The following is a 21,936-nucleotide window of genomic DNA, read 5'->3' as shown; positions in this document are numbered from 1 at the left end:
TGGTGTACTTGAAGAGTTACGCCCGATTTTTTTGGGGCCCAAGTCCACCAAAAAAATGTTCTAAGTTTCCCCATTGGATTTCTTCGTTTTGGCGTGGCCTAATCTGTCCTTTAGTTTTGGGGGTAGAGCCTTGATCTGCGGCAAAAAGATCGGGCTGCCATGGTAACCAGGGACACAATGCAAGCTGAGGCTGCAAAGTGAAGCATACAGCATACAGCCAACTCGCAACACATTAAAAGAATTGCACAACACATAACAGCAACTTACCTTCAACCCCGCCCGAAGGGCTTGCCGTCCGGTCCCATTCTCGGTCTCTCTCTCTCTCTCTCTCTCTCTCTTCTCTCTTCTCTCTGTGTGTGAATCGAGGACCGAGAATGGGACCGGACAGCCTTCGGGCTGGAGGTAAGTTGCTGTTATGTGTTTTTCAATTCTTTTAGTGTGTCCAGGCACCTGCTGCGCCGATTTCCTTACTTGCCCCAATTTATTTAACTCTCCGCAAGGGTTTTCTGGAGAGGCTACATACGCTGGCCTAAGCAGAACTGGAGTAACTCTCACCTGGCCAAACTTCCATAAATGACCAGAATTGGCGGGGGTGGCTGGTTATGCCCTCTTTGGCTGAAAACAAAACTGACCTAAAAAAATCGTAACTAACTGATTTACACTAGTGCAAATTGATTGAGGAAACTTTGGTTTTTCAACTTAGGCCAAAAAGAGCAGCCTGCTCCAAAAAAAACAGAGCAAATCACTGGAGAAAATTGAGCCCAATTGTATCTGAAAATAAATATATTCCTATTTATTTGCATTGTGCTATTGCTGTATTAATGCTATTAATGTAAATTGTGATGTAGTTTAACCACAATAGATTGACGAACGCTGAAGATTGGTTCCTTCAAGAGAAAACCTGATTACATATCTGGTTAGGATTAGGATTGTAGGAAACTGATGAGTGTTGACGGAAATTATCAAATGCTACGTGAGCTGTTACTACCCTGCTTTATCATTGAGATACCTCGAGAGTACACAATGTTACAATTTTGAATTGTCCAGTTACCCATACCTTATATAAATTTTATAGTGGAAGTATGGAGTTCTCTGCATGAACTTATAGTTTTACTCAGAGATGGCCTTAAGATTTTAGGGCCCCTTGGCAAGTTTAGTCATCGATGTACATGTATATTTTGTGAATCTATTGCCCATTTTAAAGTGCAGTGACTGCCTTGAATATTACTCAAAGACTTACAGGAATTCTTTGCATTAACAGCTCCTTCCTAGACTCTTACCCCAGTCTTTGCCTTTCATTTCATAACTTTTAAACTGAACACAAATACAGTATTATATCGTAGGGACTCTGAAAATCTCTTTTTTTGGAAACTGGTCTCAATTGAATAGTGAAGCTATAAGTATAAATATAATAGAACTTTGATGAATTCCTTTTGAGGATCAAGAATAAATTTACAGAGCATTTCTTCAGGCACTTAAACTGGTGAGACCTCATAAAGCCCTTTGACACTGTCAACCGTGAGGGATGGGCTCAATTTTCCCCAAAGCATTTTTTTGGCGTACTTGAAGAGTTACGCCCAATTTTTTGGGGCCAAAGTACGGCAAAAAAAAAATTCTAGGTTTCCCCGTTAGATTTTTTCATTTTGGCGTGGCGTAACCCGACCTTTAGTTTTGGGGCTGGAGCCCTGATCTGCGCCAAAAAGAACGGGCTGCCACAGTAACCAGGGACACAATGCGAGCTGAGGCTGCAAAATGAAGCATACAGCAGCTCCCAACACATTAAATGAATTGAAAAACACATAGCAGCAACTTACCTCCAATCCTGCCCGAAGGGCTTACCGGTCCGGTCCCATTCTCAGTCCCCATTCTCCTGGTCCGGTTCCATTCTAGTCTTAGTCAGTCTCTCTCTCGCTCTCTCTCTCTCTCTCTCTCTCTCTCTCTCTCTCGCTCTCTCTCTCTCATAAGTTGCTGCTATGTGTTTTTTGATTCTTTTTGTGTGTCCGGGCATCTGCTGCGCCGATTTCCTTACCTGCGCCAATTTCCTTAACTCTCCAGAAAGTTTTTCTGCAGAGGCCACATGAGCACAATTGGAGTAACTCTCAGCTGGCCAAAGTTCCCTAAATGGCCATAATTGGCGAAGGTGGCTGGTTACGCCCCCTTTGGCTGAAAAAAAACTGCCCTAACAAAATCGTAATTAACTGAGTTACGCTGGTGCAAATTGATTGGGGAAACTGTGGTTTTTCAACTTGGGTCAAAAAGAGCAGCCTGCTCAAAAAAAATGGCACAAATCACTGGGGAAAATTGAGCCGAATGGTGTGTCCTCCTCCGTTTCGGCTGCCCCCAAATGTTTGTCACTATCCTCCGTCTGCAAGCCGTGATCCTGACCAACGGATCCACCACAGACCCGTAATGCTCCGCACCCCCTCAAAACCGACCCCGAATGTCCCAGCAGGGCACTGGAAGCTGTTTACCCGCCCAGAAGTGCTTACCGCCGACATTGCCATCCCACCGGGCACTAACACGGGTGGCAGAAGACCAAAAATCCAGCCATAGGAGTTTAAATGCTAACATTACAGAGTAAACTGGAATTGTAAATATTGGAAGTGCTAGGCATTGTATCACTGAGAAATGGTACCGTGTAGAGTATTAGTCCATTATGATAGTGCATTTTTGGGTGACCGGTTTCAGCAAAGTTTCTTCAACATCAGTATAAGACAATTTCTGTATGAAACATTTTTAAATCCTGTAATGCTGCACCTTTATGTTTACTGCTACAATAAAATCTGGTGAATAATGTATAGTGTATTACAAATGGTTTTTGCTTTGGACCATTACACTCAGAACCTTACCGTGACACTCCATTGATAGCATAGGAGAATGTATTGCACCAAACACCAAGTTATGCATCATACAAAATAGCTTTGACATTAAACCCCTTTGGGTAGTTGTTAGATTAATGGGTTTTAGCTGTAGAGTGTTGAATTGCTCTCTCAGCAAAATTGGATTGATTATAAGGTGATAGTGTAAAGAAACAGACTAATCAATATATTTTATTTTGTACCTTTTTACGAATCTTGCTTCTATTTCTAAGTTAATAGTATATTTTTATAATTTGCTTGATACTTGACATTTATCCAATTTTATTGTGTCTTTCAGGGCCTTTCAGAAAATGATGTGGTAGTTCATGTGTCCCTGATTACTGAAAGCCAGCGGTATGTGATGCATAACCCATTAGACAAGCTATTATAAGCCTCTGCCTCATCTACAGTATTTATTTGTTCTTTAGCCAAGAGATTATACAATTGCCATGCTGAGAATACTAATTTAGTTGTAACTTGTGTCTTAGGCATTATTAACTTGCATAAAACATCAGATATTCCATTTTACAATACTATTACTAGCATATGTTGTATTAATATAAAATGCCGATTCTGTGTTTGTAGCCTGCAAGTGTTTCTCAACACATATGGAATACAGACCCAGACCCCTCAGCAAGTAGAACCCATCCAAATATGGCCTCAACAGGAGCTTGTAAAGGTAAACAGTATATAATAATAGCTTCTGTTTAGAAGATGGAATTCAAAAAGCCTTGTAGCTTTGAGAGAACTTGTAGCTTTTAGATGGAAGATGTTCAGTTGTTGTGTTGTGTATGGAGATGTGGTCATACTGCTGTGCAACTGAGATTCCACTTCTTGCATGACCTATTAAGTATCATTATAAATGGCAGCTGCCATCTGATTCAACAACAGCAATAATAAATATTGGCATGAAATCACTACAATTTTTATTTTTATAAAAGTTGATATAAACAAATACTCTGTATTTGTTGTCATTTTATATAAAAGTTTGACCTAATATCTTTTTTTAAAAAAATGTAAATTATTTGTTAAAATGGTGTCTCATCCATTTGTGCTGAATGTCAATGAGCAGTGGGGTAATCTGCATGAAAAAATGTAATTACAATGATGTAAAACTGGTTTACGTGACCGGGTTTAAAAAGCAAGCCTTGCCTAAAAACTGTGATGAATAAAATTATACTTTCAGTGATCTGAAATGAAGATATTTTTCATCACATCCAAGTCTAAAATACTTTTTAAGGGCCCAATTTTGGCCATGACTTGCTCCAATTTTTTTGGAGTAAATTGGCTTTTCTGGCGTAAGTTTAAAAAATGCCATTTTCCCCAATAAACTTGCTCCAGAGTAACTCAGTTAGGTTTGATTTTTTTTTAGTTCAGTTTTTTTTCCAAAAGGGGGCGTTCCCAGCCACTTACGCCAGTTTTGGCCATTTATGCCACTTTGGCCAGCAAAAACTTACTCCAAATCGACTTAGGTCAGCGTATGTGGCCAACTCTGAAAAACGTTGCGGGCAGTTAAGAAATTGGCGCAGGTAAGTAAGTAAGGACCTGCACCCAAGCACCAAACATTGCAAATAAAAGTTTAAATAATTCATTAAAAATAAAGAACTCAGGTAAACAATTGAATAACAAATAAAAAATTGTAGTAAATCCTACCTTGATTTGAACTCGGCCGGGGAAGGCAGCGGGTCGGATTGTATGGGAGGCTATTCGGCCTGGGAAAGGGGCGGGCGGCAAAGACGCATCGGGAGGTTGAAGGAAGGGATGGGGAAGAGAGGCTGGTCTGGGCTCGGCACGCACCGGCAAGCCCTTCGTCCGGGGTGGGAGGGAGGCGGGGGGGTGGGGGGGTGGGGAGGTGGGAGTGCGAAGCAAAGCGACCGAACACGGCATCGTTGATGTGGGGGTGGAGGGGGTGGAGGGCGCAGGAGGGGAGAGAGAGAGCTGCTGGCTGGCCTTCATATCGAAGGTGGGGGGTGGGGGGTGACCGAATGCGGCATCTTAATTTGCATACAAACAGCAACACAGGCAGGACACTGCTGCAAGTTTCGACACTACTGCGCATGCGCGAACACCGGACCCGATGCCACTGCGCATGCGCGATACTGCCGGCACTGATTTCGGTGCAGGGCTATAGCTCCACACCCCACTGTTTAATCTGCGCCGTGCAGGGCACTCCAGACTCTTCAGAACGGCCAGGATGGGGCCATTTTTTTCCGGCGCCGTTTCCAGCGCACATAAATGGCGCATAAAGGGTGAGTACGCCAAAAAAACGGATTGGCCAAACTTGGGCCCACTATCTCCACCCCAAAAAATGTTTCTGTTGGTTTTATTTTATCAAGGGGGCACAACCTTAAAATTAGAGTTCAGGGCTTAGGCCAGAAAGCACTTCTTCACACAAAGGGTAGTGGAGATCTGGAACTCTCTTCCCCCAAAAAGCTGTTGAAGCTAGATCAATTGAAGATTTCAAGACTGGGATTAATCGATTTTTGTTGGACAAGAATATTAAGGGTTATGGAACGGACAGATGGAGTTAGGCTACAGATCATCCAAGGTCTAATTGAATGGTGGTGCAAGTACGAGGGTCTGAATGCCCTACTCCTGTTCCTATGCTCCTAAACCTTGTCTGACTGAAATATAACCCCATTTGAACACATAATTCTTGCGACGTATTGTTTTTTTATAGAGCATCTCGAAGTATCGTTGCATTATTTTTTTTCTTTCAACTTAAATGATTCTGGGCCTAAATTCCTTAGTGCCTAAAACTGGATGTGATTTAAAACTGGATCTAAAACTGGAGCAGCAACATTGCAGCAGAACAAAGAAGCCCAAGGATCAAAGCAAATTCATCCTCTGGCCTCATCAGAATAAATAGGGACAGTAGCGAATACTGATGCAGCTCGCCTGTTGTGGTTGTAGGGGCAAAAGGTGGAAAGTGATTTTGTACTTTAATCTGGGGAAATTAAATTATCTCCAGACAATTTGAATTTTATATTTAATTTAATAGGGTTTTTATACTAATAAACTCCAGGCGTAAACCATGGCTTTGTAAAGAAAACTATGGGCCAGAATTTGCCGAAAATATAACGGCATGTGAACGATGCATGGCGATATTAAGGTGAAAATCGGCCAACAACTTTTTTATTATTCATTCATGGGAGGTGGGCATTTCTGGCAAGGCCAGCATTTATTGCCCATCCCTAATTACCCTTGAGAATGTGGTGGTAAGATGTTCATGTGATGAAGGTCCTCCTACAGTGCTGTTAGGGAGGGAGTTCCAGGATTTTGACTCAGTGACGATGAAGGAATGTGATATATTTCCAAGTCAGGATGGTGTGTAACTTGAAGGGGATCTTGCAGGTGGTGGTGTTCCCATGCGCATGCTGCCCTTGTCGTTCTAGGTGGTAGAGGTCGCGGATTTGGGAGCTGCTGTCGAAGAAGCCTTGGCCAGTTGCTGCAGTATATCTTGTAGATGGATTACATTGCAGCCACGGTGCATGGAGGGAGTGAATATTTTAGGTAGTGGATGGGGTGTCAATCAAGCGGGCTGCTTTATTCTGGATGGTGTCAAGCTTCTTGAATGCTGTTGGCGCTGTACTCATCCAGACAATTGGAGAATATTCCATCACACTCCTGACTTGTGCCTTGTAGATGGGGAGTCACGAGGCGAGACACTTCCACAGAATACCTGGCCTCTGAACTGTTCTTGTTGACACAATACTTATCTGGATGGTCTAGAAGACGTTTCTGGTCAATGGTGACCCCCCCTCCCTAGGATGCTGATGGTGGGGGATTCAACGATGATAATGCCATTGAATATCAAGGGGCGGTGGGTGGACTTTCTCTTGTTGGAGATGTTCATTGCCTTGAACTTGTGTGGCATGAATTTGCCACTTATCAGCCCAAGGCTGAATGTTGTCCAGATCTTGCTGCATGTGAGTGTGGACTGCTTCATTATCTGAGGAGTTGCAAATAGACTGAACACTGTGCAATCATAAGAAAACATCCCTACTTCTGACCTTATGATGGAGGGAAGGTCATTAATGAAGCAGCTGAAGAAGGTTGGGCCTAGAACACTGCCCTGCGGAACTCCTGCAGCGATGTCCTGGGGCTGTGATGATTGGCTTCCAACAACCACAATCATCTTTCTTTGTGCTGGGTATGACTCCAGCCAGTGGAAATATTTCCTCCTCATTCCCATTGACTTCAATTTTACTAGAACTCCTTGATGCCACACTTGATCAAATGCGGCCTTGCTGTTAAATGCAGTCACTCTTATCGCAACTCTGGAATTCAGCTCTTTTGTCCATATTTGGATCAAGGCTGTAACGAGGTCTGCAGGGAAGTGGTCCTGGCGGAACCCAAACTGAGCATTGGTGAGCAGGTTATTGGTGAGTACGTGCTGCTTGATAGCACCTTTCATCACTTTTGACAACACCTTCCATCACTTTGCTGATGATTGCGAGTAGACTGATGGGGATAATTATTTGCTGTATTAGATTTGTCCTTCCTGTCATGTATTCAACTCTCATTGTAATCCATGTATAAACTGACCTAAGTTGTACACCGTGAGAACATTGACCACTAGGTGGTGAACTTGTGGGAGACACTCCTAACCTGGATTTTCAGGTATCAAAGGGGAAGCTCCACCCACCTTCATCACTTCAGTGCTGGCTAATAAAGGTTACTGGTCACAGAGTGACCTTCTCTCAAGTATGGGCCTCGTGTGCATTTATACTGTATAGTAAGGACATAACATTGGCAACGAGAAACTGGGATTTAAACCACGCGAGCATGGCCACTAACAGCACAGATGAGAGGTACTGTGTTAGTGATGATTGGGACGATTTTATTGATAGACTACAGCAAAGTTTCATCACTAAGGAATGGTTGGGACAGGATTTGGCCGACAAACGCAGGGCTCATCTGACGGTTTGTGGATCCAGGACGTACTCCCTGATGAAGGACCTTCTAGCGCCAGAGAAGCCGGCGGACAAGACTTTTGAAGACCTCAGTAAGTTGATCGGGGAACACTTCAAACCGGCAAGCAGCATACACATGGCGAGACACCGGTTTTACATGCACCGGTGGCGAGAAGGGCAAAGCGTTCCAGACTTCGTGGCAGACCTCTGGCGACTGGCAAGCCTATGTAAGTTCCCAGATGCATGCAGAGCGGAGATACTGCGAGACTTTTTTTATTGAGGGCATCGGGCACGCTGGGGTTTTCAGGAAACTGATTGAGACCAAAGACTTGACCCTGGGAAAGGCGGCTTTGATGGCCCAGACATTTATCTCAGGAGAGGAAGAGACCAGAATGATGTTTGACAAAAATCTTGGCTTAAATGCAGCAAATGGACAGGGAGTCAACATTGTTAACGCAGCACACAGTTCTCCAGGGGCAATCGGACATGCCCGAGCATGTAGTTGAACCCAAAGAGGGAATTCAACAGAGACAATGGCTAGCTGTACGGCGATTCATGCCATCGCAAGGGACAATGCAGCCAGTAATGGGGCCATCAACACCTGTCAATGGTGCGTTTAAGGACAGTTACAGAGACAGTCCGAGATGATCGACTGGTAATGGACCTTTTGTTTCCAACAACGGCTCATGTTGGAGGTGTGGAGGCAAACACCCAGCCAGAACTTGCAGGTATCAGCAATATACCTGCAGAAATTGCAACGTCAACGATCACTTGGCGCGTATGTGCAGGAAGCCTGCAGCCAGGTTGATGTGCGAGGAGGACGGGCCCCATGTAAGCCCTACGAGGCCAAATGAACACTGGGGGAAATCGCTAGAAGCTGAAGTTCAGCGAGTTCATGTGGAGCACATATAGAGTTCATACACCAGGACTGGATGTGGCAGGATGCTGAGCCTTGATCTGATCCTTTGGTTGTAGGATCACTTAGCTCTGTCTATAGCATGCTGCTTCTGCTGTTTATCATGCATGTAGTCCTGTGTTGTAGCTTCACTAGGTTGGCACTTAATTTTTAGGTATGCCTGGTGTTGGCATGCTCTTTTGCACTCTTCATTGAAAAAAATTGGTCCCCTGGCTTGATGGTAATGGTAGAATAGAAATATGCCAGGCCATGAGGTTACAGATTGTGGTGGAATACAATTCTGCTGCTGATGGCCCACAGTGCCTTATGAATGCCCAGTTTTGAGCTGCTAGATCTGTTCTGAATCTATTCCTTTAGGCACGATGGTAGTGCCACACAACATGGTGGAGGGTGGTCATGCCTGCTAATCCTATCAGGGACAGATGCATCTGTGACAGGTAGATTGGTGAGGATGAGGTCAAGTTGATTTTTCCCTTATGTTGTTTCTCTCACCACCTGCCGCAGGTCCACTCTGACAGCTATGTCCTTCAGGACTCGGCCAGTATTGGTGCTCCCAAGCCACTCTTGATTGAAGTCCCCTGTCCAGAGTACATTCTGTGCCCTTGCTACCCTTAATGCTTCTTCCAAGTGGTGTTCAACATGGAGGAGTACTGATTCATTAGCTGAGGGAGGGCGTCGGTGGTAATTAGCAGGAGGTTTTCTCGGCCATGTTTGAGTTGATGCCATGAGTCTCCATAGGGTCCAGATTAAATGTTGAGGACTTTCAGGGCAATCCATTCCTGACTGTATACTACTGTGCTGCCACCTCTAGTGGGTCTGCCCTACCGGTGGGACAGAACATACGCAGGGATGGTGATGGAGGAGTCTGACACGATGGCTGAAAGGTATGATTCTATGAGTATGACTATGTCAGGCTGCTGCTTGACTAGTCTGTAGAACAGCTCTCCCAATTTTGGTACAAGTCCCTGGATGTTAGTGAGGAGGACTTTGAAGGGTCGACAGGACTGGGTGTGCCTTTGTCATTTCCAGTGCCTAGGTCGATGCCGGGTGGTCCGTCCAGTTTTATTCTTTGTAGTGGTTTGGTACAACTGAGTGGCTTGCTGGGCCATTTCAGAGAGGAGTTACGAGTCAACCACTTTGCTGTGGGTCTGGAGTCACATATAGGTCAGACCGGATAAGGACAGCAGATTTCCTTCTCTAATGGACATTAGCGGTCTGGATGGGTTTTTACGGCAGTCTGGTAGTTTCATGGTCACCGTTACTGATACTAGCTTTTTATTCCAGATTTATTTAATTAGCTGAATTTAAATATCCCAGCTACTGTCGTGGGATTTGAAGTCTCGTCTCTCGATCATTTGTCCAGGCGTCTGGATTCTCTTCTTAGGCAGCCCCTCGTATCGAGGATGACTTGCTTCCACACCAAAAGGGGATGAGTTCATAGGTGTTTCAATGAAGGACCTGATATTCCCGGTCCCAAACTACATGTTAAAGGGTAGAAGATGCCTGTGGTGGATTTTTTTAACGTGTGGTGGCTGTTGCACACCAGCCATCACACGGGTCTGACAAAGCTAGGCCTTGGTCCAGTGGCAAGGATTAAGCAAGACAACTGGAGACCAGCTCTGCTGCAAGGACCTAGTGCGTACACATATTGGGACCAAGTTTCTGCCTGAGTTGCTCCTGTTTTTTTGGAGTAACTGGTTTAAAATGGAGTATCTTAAAAATTGCAATTCTCGGCATTTAGTTTGCTCCAGTTCTAGTCAGTTAGAACAGTTTCAGTTTGGAACAGATTTTTCTTTTCAAAAGGGGGCGTGTCCGGCCACTTACATCCGCTTTGAAAGTTTAGGCAGTGAAAACATACTCCAAACTAACTTAGAATGGAATAAGTGTAGATTTTTGTACGCTCAGAAAAACCTTGCCTACACTTAGAAAATCAGGCGTAGGTTACAAATCAGGCGTAGGGAACGGGGGGGGGGGCGGGGAGTTTACAAACATTAAACACTTCAGTTTTACAAATAAAGAGCCATCATCAATAATAAATGATAAATTCATCAATAAATCAACCAATAAATCAATAATAAAATTAATAAAAAATTAAATCAATAAATAAAAAATGTTCTACTCACCGACTGCAGCACCGGGAGCCCTCCAACAGCGTGCTGGGACGGGGCCCCCCCAGTGTGTCTCTCTCTGTCTCTGTCAGTGTCTCTCTCTCTCTCTCTGTCTGTCTGTGTGTCTCTCTCTCACTCTCTGTTTGTCAGTGTAAGTGTCTCTCTGTCTGTCAGTGTCTGTGTGTTTCTGACAGCTAGGGGAGGAGGGGGGAGGGAGGGAGGGGTGGGGAGGGGGATGGAGTGGGAGGAGGAGGGGGGGATGGAGTGGGAGGAGGAGGGGGGAGGGAGGAGGAGGGGAAGGGAGGGAGGGAGAGAGGACAGGGAGGGAGGGGGAGAGGACAGGGAGGGAGGGGGAAAGGAGAGAGAGGGAGGGAGGAGAGGGAGGGAGGGAGGGGGAGAGGAGAGGGAGGAGGCTGAACGGGCCTGGCCGACTTGAAGAAGCCGGGCCCAAGACTTCGGGCGGGGCCCACCCCCAGCAAGATGCCGGACGGGCGGGCGGGCCCTGCCGAAGGAAGAGGGAGCGGACCGGAGTTAAAGGTAGGTGGCCGGGGGAAGCCGGAGCTGGGGGGATAGCGGAGCGGGAGCTGGGGGGGAGCGGAGCGAGAGCTGGGGGGGGGGTGGCTCGTAGCGGGAGCTGGGGGGGAGCGGGAGCTGGGTGGGGGAGCGGAGCGGAAGCTGGTGTGGGGGGGTCGGAGTGGGAGCTGGTGGGGGAAGGGTGGGAGCGGGAACTGGGGGTGAGGGGGTGGGAGCAGGCAGCGGAGCGGGAGCTGGGGTGGACCGGGATCTGGGAGGAAGGGAGCGGGCAGCGGAGCGGGAGCTGGGGCGGGGGGGGGGGGGGGCGATGGGGGGTTGAGAGAGCCAGCTGAACAGGGGAGGAAGCTGGAGCCAGAGCAGGAGCTGGACGAGGGAGGTGCAGCCTGATCTTCGCCGCCCCAGTGAGCCCATTTGGCTAGGGCTAGGGGCGGCGTGCTTCAGGCCCTTCCCATACAGTTTCGGGCGCCTGGAGCTACTGCACATGCGCGCCCACTGTAGTGCGTCTGTGCAGAGGTCCTGGCACTGATTTCAGCGCAGGGACCTGGCTCCGCCCCCCCACAGCTCGTGCTGCGCCGCGCCAAGCTACAAAGGACCTGCAGGGAGCCAGGGAATCTGAAGGTATTTTTTTGATGCACTTTCGGGCGCGAAAAACAGGCGTCCAGGTCGGGGCTGAGCCGTTCTAGGTGTGGCCCGAAACTTGGGCCCATTGCAGTGTGCTGGCCCATGCCAGAGGGCCCTCGCCTCTGCAGGGCCCCAAACTCGCGCCTCTCCTGGGCCCCGATCACGTCGCTCCACGATCACTCGTCGCGCCTTCGTCCCGACCTCGCCGCTCCTGCTGTACCTGCCCATGCTCCAATCAGCAACCTGGACCTTGGTCACATTTCACAGCAGTGCACTGTAGCGAAATCCTAACTGTATGAATATGGACTTTAAAAAATTAAGTAAAACTCATGTGAGTGTAATGACAGAAATGCTCAAATAAAACTAGTGATGCATTCACACTAAGTACATCCACCTTATCTTAAAAAAAATCTTAAAATAAACTTTACATAAGACAACAGCTAGGCATGTCCAAAAAATTTCTTTGAGCAAATGATTTTTTATATATACTTTTCAGTAGCTTATCTGTTATATATAACTTCTTTGGTGACAAACACTAAATCAAACATATCTGTAATTCTGATTCTCAGGGACTGTCAGGTCATCTTAAAACTTTTCTGAGTACAGTAACATAACCGCTCTGCTACCATTCCCCATGTGGTGTGGAAGAGACCCGTGACTTGCGAATCGGCACAGGTTGTTGGACGATTTGCGCTGCTCCGCCAGTAGCTTCGTGAAAATGGCATCTCACCCTTAACCTGCACATCAATTTCATGAAGTTGCTGAATTTGCATGTGAAATACCCATTAAACTTGCCACAGAAAGTTAAGTCTAGTAATTAATAGCGCAAGTACCCTTTTAACAACATGATAATTGTTAATGACTGCCAATGAACCTGTCAGGCCCAGAAAGTGAACAGTTAGCTGTGTGGAGTCGCCTTTCTTCCAGTCATGAATTGTTGTTAGAGATTTTAAAAATGTAAAATTTTAAATTTTTACTTTTTTGTTCTTACTTTTCCATTCTGTCTTTTTTCTCTCTAAACCCATTCTTTCTTTGTCAGATGCCCTGTGGCCCTGTTATCAGCTCGCACTTCCAGCAACTTACAGGGAAAAACATTTTGAGCTGAAGGGTACAGGAGAAAGTCTAAATAACCGGGCATGCCACGAGGTGCACTGCTCCGATAAATTCTGGCCCAATCATTTATTATATACTACAGGAACAACGTCTCAAATCCGGCTGTCCGAAAATTATAATTGTCCAAAAACCAGACATTTTTGAGAAAATCCCATTTGTTATTCAGTAAACTAAAATCCGGAATTATTGTCCAAAAACCGCAAGGCCAGACTAGTTATCTGCTACTCCGCTTTGTTTTAAATGGCGTGCATTCGGTCTGAGCCTTGCTGAATGACCCTCGACTCGGCCCAACCCGACCTGACCCACGCCACCATTAGTACTTTGTCTGTCTCGGTAGCACACATACGCTCTTCAGATGCTCTGGTGTTTTCTCGTTCGAAATCCAGAAAAATCCAAAAACCGGCACGGTCTCAGTCCCATGGTTGCCGGATTTAAGACGTACTTGTAGAAAACAAACCAACATTAGAATTAAGCATCACCTTCGGTTTATGCATGATTTAGAATTAACAACAATTAAAAAGAAAACAAAGGACTATCCTGGTCTAACCTCAATGAAAGTTTGTATATACCCATGATTGGCTCAGGGTTGTCGAGTCTCTCTAAATATCTTGATGGACACATTTTGTGGTGTAGCACATGGTTTTCTCTCGTGGTCAGGTCAGCTGTCCCAGAAGCAGTCTACAAGAGATAGAGAACAGTAAGATAGACTGCCCTTTCTCCATATGATTAGGATTTTGTAGTCCTTTTATTTTTGAACCGCACCGCTGGGTATGGTTGCTTGCCAACAATGGGCTTCTCCAAGTACAACCCCAGGATTGATTGACACTTAATTTGTTTTCTTTCACTATCTTTAATGTAGCTAAGTTAGGTAGGTCTTCAGACGTTCCGGAGCCAGTTGATGCAAGATGCTGTGGTGATCTGATCTTTTGTCGTCTTTAGTGAGATGAACCTCAGCAGTTCTTTTTCCTACAGCCTTTCTGGAGCCGATTTTACCCTTTTACATAAAACTTTTGTTTAGCATATGTATTTTTATTATGGGGTTTTAAGAATGTCAGCCCACACCGAGGCCCAGAGTAAGTCTGGGAGGGTAGAGAAGGCAGGCTGGTGATGGCCTGCGATTGTATTGTGGACTCCTGTCGAGTCCACAAAATTCAACATTTTGGTATTTTTGGGGAATTTTTTTTGAGCGGCCCTTTATGAACCACTGATTAGGCTGTTCAAGTCCCGGAAATTCTAGTCAGAGCTCGTAAGCTCCAACCATGGCAAATACGTTTAGGAGTCCGGGTTTGAAATGAGTGCTGGGGCATCATTTCAATATGAAAATGAGGCCTGTGGTCCTTTCAGGCAACCGCCTGGGTCACATAGTAAAAAAGGCACTGACCAATTAAGTAGTGGCCCAAACTCCCATGTAGATCAGGCATGGCTCTGCACTGGTAAATTGATTATTTCCGTGCCCATGTTATGGGCCTTAAATGGGTGTAGCAATGTAAATTTAGTTCGCTCTGCCTCTACATTGTGCAGTAAAACACTATGGCCCCAAGTTTCCACATGATTTGCTCCTGATTTTTAGGAGCAACTGGTGTAGAACGGAGTATCTTAGAAATCGGAATTCTCGTCATTTAGTTTGCTCCAGTTCTAGTCAGTTAGAACAGTTTCACTTTGGAACAGAATTTTTTTTTCAAAAGGGGGCGTGTCCGGCCACTTACGCCTGTTTTCAAAGTTTCGTCAGTGAAAACTTACTCTAAACTAACTTAGAATGGAGTAAGTGAAGATTTTTGTACGCTCGAAAAAACCTTGTCTGCACTTTAGAAAATCAGGCGTAGGTTACAAATCAGGCGTAGGGAATGGTGGGGGGGGTGTTTAAAGGGAAGTTTACAAACATTAAACACTTCAGTTTTACAAATAAAGAGCCATCATCAATAATAAATGATAAATACATCAATAAATCAACCAATAAATCAATCAAACAAAATTAATAAGATAATTTTTTTTTAAAAAATCAATAAATAAAACATTTTCTACTTACCGACTGCAGCACCGGGAGCCCTCCAACAGCGTGCTGGGATGCCCCCCCTCAGTGTGTCTCTGTCAGTGTCTCTGGGCCCAAGTTTCCACATGATTTGCGCCTGATTTTTAGGAGCAACTGGTGGAGAACGGACTATCTTAGAAATCGCAATTCTCCACATTTTTTTTTCTGCAGTTCTAGTCAGGTAGAACAGTTTCACTTTGGAACAGAATTTTTTCTTCAAAAGGGGGCGTGTCCGGCCACTGACGCCTGATTTCAAAGTTTCTACAGTGAAAACGTACTCCAAACTAATTTAGAATGGAGCAAGTGAAGATTTTTGTAAAACTGAAAAAACCTTGTCTACACATTAAAAAATCAGGCGCAGGTTACAAATTAGGCGTCCAGAACGAGGTGTGGGGGGGGGAAGGGAAGTCATTAAATTCTATAATAAATCCTTATTTATACTTATACAAATATTATACAAATAAATCCAACCTAAATAAAAATTTATAAGCAAAGAAAAGATTAAATAAACCATCTTCCTACCTGTGTGAAAGTGCTTCAGCCAGGGAGAATGCTGCAGCAAGCCTCACAAGTTGAGGCAGCCATTCGTTCCCGCGGGGGGGGGAGGGGGGGGGGGAAGGAGGCAGCCGTTCGTTCCCGCGGGGGGGGGGGTAGGAGGCAGCCATTCGTTCCCGCGGGGGGGGGAGGGGGGGGGTAGGAGGCAGCCGTTCGTTCCCGCGGGGGGGGGAGGAGGCAGCCATTTGTTCCCGTGGGGGGGGGGGGGAGGAGACAGTGAGAAGGCTGCAGGAAGCCTCACAAGTTCAGCAGCCATTTCCCGACGGCAGGGGGGGGAGGCCATCGGGAAACGACTGCCTCAACTTTCTGAGGCTTCCTGCAGCCTTCTCACTGCTGCAAGAAGCCTCAGTGCTGATGTGCTGATGGCAATGTGCTTTTATTGAAAAATGTTCAAAAATTAAACAGCTACAAAGAACTACAAAAATGGCCGAGTGCCAATGTTTCCTTCACACTGCGCGTGCGCGAACGCTCCAACGCGCACGCGCAGGGTTGCCGGCAGGAAAAAAACTAATTTAAATGGTACCCGCCCCCTCCCACTTACAAAATCGGCGCGAGTGGTAGGCTCCGCCCCCCTGGGCGCCGCGCCAAGCAGACATGGAGCTGCAGGGCGCTCCAGAATCGCGTGTTTTTTTTTCGGCGCGAAAAACGGGCGCCCAGCTCGGAGGGGCGCCCGTTTTTTATCGTGTGGAAACTTGGGACCTATATCTCTCTGTCTGTCTGTGTGTGACTCTCATTCTCTGTCTGTCAGAATCTGTGTTTCTGACAGCGAGGGGAGGGGGAGGAGGGGGAGGAGGGGGTTAGAGGGAGAGAGGGGGGGAGCAGAGGGAGGGAAGGGTGAGGGATGGGGGAGAAGGGGGAGGGGGGAGAGGAGATGGGGAAGGAGATGGGGGGGGAAGGAGATGGGGGGGGAAGGCGATGGAGGGGGGGGGGGAAGGAGATTGGGGGGGGGAAAGGAGAAGGGGCGGGGGAAAGGAGAAGGGGGAGGGAGGCTGAACGGGCCGGGCCCGAGACTTTGGGCAGGGCCCGTCCCCAGCACCAGATTTACAGGTAGGTGGCGTTGGGTCGGGTCGGGGGGAGCGCGGGTCGGGGGGGTGGTGGGAGGGAGGTTGGTTCGGTTCGGGTCGGGGGGAGGGAGGGAGAGGGAGGTCAGGTCGGGGGGAGGGAGGTCGGGGGGGGGGGGGAGCGGGAGTCGGGTCGGTGTCGGGTCCGGTCCGGAGGTGGGGGCGGGTGGGGGGGGGAGCGAGAGTCGGGTCGGGTCCAGTCCGGGGGGTCGGGTCGGGTCCGGGGCGAGGGGGGGGGGAAGCGGGAGTCAGGTCGGTGTCGGGTCCGGTCCGGAGGCGGGAAGCGGGAGTCGAGTCGGGTCGGGAGGAAGCAGGAGCTGGCCATGGGAGGAGTCTTATTCACACAGCCCCAGTGAGGCCATTCGGCCAGGACTAGGGGCTGCGTGCTTCGGCCCCTCCCACACAGTTTTGGGCGCCTGGAGCTACTGCACATGCGCGCCCACTGTAGCGCGCATGTGCAGAGGTCCCGGCACTGTTTTCAGCGCAGGGACCTGGCTCCGCCCCCTACAGCTCGTGCTGCGCTGCGCCGAGGGCCAGAGGACCTGCAGGGAGCTGGAGAATCTGGAGGTTTATTTTAGGCGCACTTTGTGGCGCGAAAAACGGGCGTCCAGGTCGGGACTGCGCCGTTCTAGGCGCGTCTCAAAACTTGAGTCCCATATTGTTAGAAAACTGTCAGAACTCATATACAATTCTTGCTACCCAAAAAAGCTAACACCAAAATACAGCTTTGCAAAACTGTCTGCAGTAAATCTGGTATATGATTCCATAATTCATTCCTGTTTTTAAGTGCAGCAGAGTCAGGTGTGGTATTTATACAAAAGCAAAATACTGCAGATGCTGGAATCTGGAATAAAAACAGAAAATGCTGGAAATCTTAGCAGGTCAGGCAACATCTGTGGAGGAAGCAGAGTTAACGTTTTGGGTCGATGACCCTTCATCATCAATGTATTTATACATTTTGTTTTTACACAATGCAGTCTTTTTTTTAAAGATCTCATACAATAGGTAATCAATTCCTGCCTACTGCAGTAAGCTACGTGCAATATGCTTGATATGTCACACTCATAAGTTGGAAGAAAATTATTTCAAGATTTCAGACTCAGCCTTGAGATATTTAATTAATAAACTGTAGGGGAGAAATTTGGGGCGTTAACTTTTAAAAGTTTGAAAATTTAGCGCCAGCAAAAATGTTTTCAAACTTTACAGAAATTCGGCGTTTGCACTCCAGGAAGGAAATGGAGTGCTAAATCAAGCGCTCCACTTCCTTCCTGGAGTGCAAGCGGCAGCAGGCAGGGGATACTTGTGCAGCGTTGCACAATGGACCGTGCAGCGCTGCCGCGTTGGAATGCTCCTTCCCTCCCTTAAAAGGACGGGCCATCGCTCCTGGCTCAGCAAAAGAAGAACTTCCCTGGACACTGACGGCAGCCGGGATCCAGCCCGATGCACTGCAGTACAGTGCCAAGCTGATTGATTGTGGGGGAGAAAGCTGCAAAAATAATCAAACAGACCATCACTTACCTCGGCCACCTCGCCTTCAAGCGTCGTCTCCGAAGTACCTGGCCTCCTGATGAACACCTCCTGCAGCTGCTGATGTTTTCGCTGCAGGGGGTGGAACCCAACTTTGGGTCCGGGGTGATGCACATGGCAATGACATCACGATCTCCGAGCGAAGGAGTTTGGGGTGCAATGCTGTACCGCCTCGCAAACCTCCCGCCGAATATGGCGGTAGTTGATCTTCTCGCCACCCCCGGTTGGTAAGGCGTTAGCGTCCCATTATGGTCCCCACCCCCCGAAGGCTATAATGGGAGATGCTAAGCTGACCAATTTCGAGGCCTGTGAGTTTTTATGAATCTTCTTGGATAGTTAACCAAAATATACAAAGAAAATTTATTTTTTCTTTTCACAAATCTGGAAATTTATTGCAGAAAAGATGATTAATTAAAACATTTAATAATGCTCCTAGTGGAAAGAAAGTTCTAAATTTACCTGTTCAAATTGAGCCCAATATGACTAGTTTACTTTTTTTTAAATAAGCAATGTTCAAATACCATTATTATTTAACTCTTAAAACATTCATCACTAAATTGTCTAGGGGTTCAGCCAGGAGATTGGGAAGGGGGAATTGGCGGATCGTGAGGGTTCGGCGGATTGCGGGGTGGCAGTGGATTGTGGAGGGCGGTAAATCACGGGGAGCCATCCAAACCCCCCCCAATCTGATGCCCTCCCCGCAATCCCCACCCCCCGATCCGATGCTGACCCCCAATCTCTAGGCCGACCCACAAAATCTCCCACCCGGATTGATCTCTCCCTCCTCTCCTCTCCGGTCCCCGACTGTGGCCTTCAAGTGCAGACCTTCTCATCAGACAACCAGTAAGCCTCTCAATCTGGCTGGCTGCCAGCTGAGAATTGGAGGGAAAAAATTCAAGTGTAGTCGTGCCATTAAACTCACTTTCTTTCTTAAACACAGACTTTAAACAGAATTTTTCTTGCTGTAACATCAATCAAGCCTAGCTTTATTGCATACATTAAAACACACAACTCTTAGCCTGAGGGCCCTAAGACTGAAGCAATAACTATAGACTGCCCCTGGAATTGCACATGAAACCCAATATAAACCTGTAATTGGAGAAGTCAATCCATGACCCATGACTCCTTCTCAGAGTTTGCAAACACAACTGTCAATCAAACCTACTACCACTTTGATCTGTGTCACGGTCACATATGACCATCTTTTAAGTTGGACTGAAACAAATGGCAATAGATAATTACATATTTCATAATTATGTTAAATCAAGAGTCATTCATCAATATTAAATGGATAGCTAATCCTTGACAGTGATAATGATGATTATGATTGACAGTAATGGTTCTGGTCAATTTGACAGTTAACTCTTTACACAGTCCAATGTATTTGCTCCAGAAACTCACACCTTGTGAAACCTTTCCTGGTTAACCAACCTATTCTAAGCTGATGGCTTTTCTGTTGCGAAATGCTTTGGGATCACCTTGGTTGTTATATCCTTAAATGCTGTTTCTTGCAATACAAAATACAAGTTAAAAATTCAACACAGAAAAAATGTAAAATTTTTTACTGTCTCCATACAGCAGAGAAGCTGGGATTGTCAACTCAGTGATGTAGCAAGCCACAGCACAAACACTCCATGGCACTTTACAGTACCATCAGCATGCAATATTGCACCCAACTTTCTTATTTAGTATGTACATGCAGGACTTGCCTGTTTAATAAGATTAACCAGCATCTTGAAAGTCACATACAGTGGCTGAGGTGTGGCTCATTAATGCTTATATTCGTGCCTGCTCATCCATTCAACTGCAAAATTACATAAATGACATGATCAGCCACAAGATAAAAGTTGCCTTCCTTCTACTTTGAACTGGCTAACAAACATATCTTGAATTACAGCAAGTGCAATTGAAACAAATGTAAGTCTGGACACATCACCTTATGTAACAGGGGACTTGTCATGCAGACTCTGCTCTTAACAATAACCCAGCCCAGAGCCCAGCAAATAAGCAAACAGCAGCTGGTACCAGTGCTACCACATCTGTAGATCTTCAGCATACTACTGGGCTTTTGCTGCATTTACAGTGTTCTCATAAAAGGTAGAGTAGACTTTAATATACAAAGTAAACATGTCAATATATTAGAAACTGTAATATTGAAACTTAATGAAACAAATGGAGAACCCATGTTTTGTGGGTTATTGCTCAGAGGTGAACAGCTAACTGAAAAAAAATGAAAGATAATCTGAAGCTCTCTGCATTGATACAGTGATTATTTTTCACTGAGGGAGGGAATGGGAATGGGAGGAGGTAGAAGGGGAAAGGCAAGGAAACAAGGACTGAGGGAATGGAAGAGGCAATGTGAGAAGGGAAGAAACGAGAAAGCCAAGAGACTGAATGAGCAAAAGGATACAGAGAACAAGAGAGACAAGGTAGAAGGAATTAGATGGGGAAAGAAGAAATAAGGGAGGGAGTAAAAGAAAGGCAGAGAATGAGTGAGAGATTGGGAGAGACAAATGAGTGGGAATAAGGAAGGGAACAAGAAGGAATGAGAGGGGCTTAAGAAATTACAATCCAGATTTCCAAAAAACAATCTGTAACAAAGCATATCAATTGTCATATTTATGGACACAGTTTCAAATTTTTGCATGGTACATTTGTAATTACAGTGAGCGTATTGTACTGTATGTAAAACTGGTGGCCTTTTATATACAATTTATTATTTTGGTACTTGATGTTTGATGGGTTGGCCACACCTGAAATACATATTTAACCAGCATTTAAAAAAGGAGGCAGACAAAAAGAAGGAAATTATAGACCAGTTAGCCTAACATCTGTGGTTGGGAAAATGTTGGAGTCCATTATTAAAGAAGCAGTAGCAGCACATTTGGAAAAGCAAAATTCGGTCAGGCAGAGTCAGCATGAAGGGGAAGTCATGTTTGTCAAATTTGCTTGAGTTCTTTGAGGGAAACCAGTGGATGTGGTGTATTTGGATTTCCAGAAGGCTCTTGACAAGGTGCCACATAAAAGGTTATTGCACAAGATAAAAATTCACGGGGTTGGGGATAATATATTAGCATGGATAGAGGATTGGCTAACTAACAGAGAACAGAGAGTCGGGATAAATGGTTCATTCTCTGGTTGGCAACCTGTAACTAGTGGGGTGCCATAGGGATCAGTGCTGGGACCCCAACTATTTACAATCTATATTAATGACTTGGAAGAAGGGACTGAGTGTAACATAGCCAAGTTTGCTGACGATACAAAGGTGGGAGGAAAAGCAATGTGTGAGGAGGACACACAAAATCTGCAAAAGGACATAGACAGGCTAAGTGAGTGGGCAAAAATTTGGCAGATGGAGTATAATGTCGGAAAGTGTGAGGTCATGCATTTTGGCAGAAAAAAAATCAAATAGCAAGTTATTATTTAAATGGAGAAAGATTGCAAAGTGCCACAGTACAGCGGGACCTGGGGGTACTTGTGCATGAAATACAAAAGGATAGTATGCAGGTACAGCAAGTAATCAGGAAGGCCAATGGTATCTTGGCCTTTATTGCTAAGGGGATGGAGTAAAAAAGCAGGGAAGTCTCGCTACAGCTATATAAGGTATTGTTGAGGCCACAACTGGAATACTGCTTGCAGTTTTGGTTTCCATATTTACAAAAGGATATACTTGCTATGGAGGCAGTTCAGAGAAGGTT

At 46.0% G+C, this 21,936-nt stretch overlaps 1 protein-coding gene across 3 annotated transcripts in view; it reads left to right on the top strand.

Moving 5' to 3' along the window:
- Window positions 1–21,936, top strand: part of phkb (phosphorylase kinase, beta) — a 381,738-nt gene that overhangs the window by 257,599 nt on the left and 102,203 nt on the right. For all 3 annotated transcript variants that reach the window (XM_070898048.1, XM_070898046.1, XM_070898047.1), the window contains 2 exons: window positions 3,157–3,212; window positions 3,444–3,537. In XM_070898048.1, the coding sequence (XP_070754149.1) occupies window positions 3,157–3,212; window positions 3,444–3,537 (150 nt within the window). The remainder of the gene's footprint in view (window positions 1–3,156; window positions 3,213–3,443; window positions 3,538–21,936) is intronic.

This window comes from Pristiophorus japonicus, chromosome 13 (assembly GCF_044704955.1).
Source record: "Pristiophorus japonicus isolate sPriJap1 chromosome 13, sPriJap1.hap1, whole genome shotgun sequence".
Lineage (NCBI taxonomy): Eukaryota > Metazoa > Chordata > Chondrichthyes > Pristiophoridae > Pristiophorus > Pristiophorus japonicus.
This window is presented reverse-complemented; position numbering and strand designations above follow the sequence as displayed.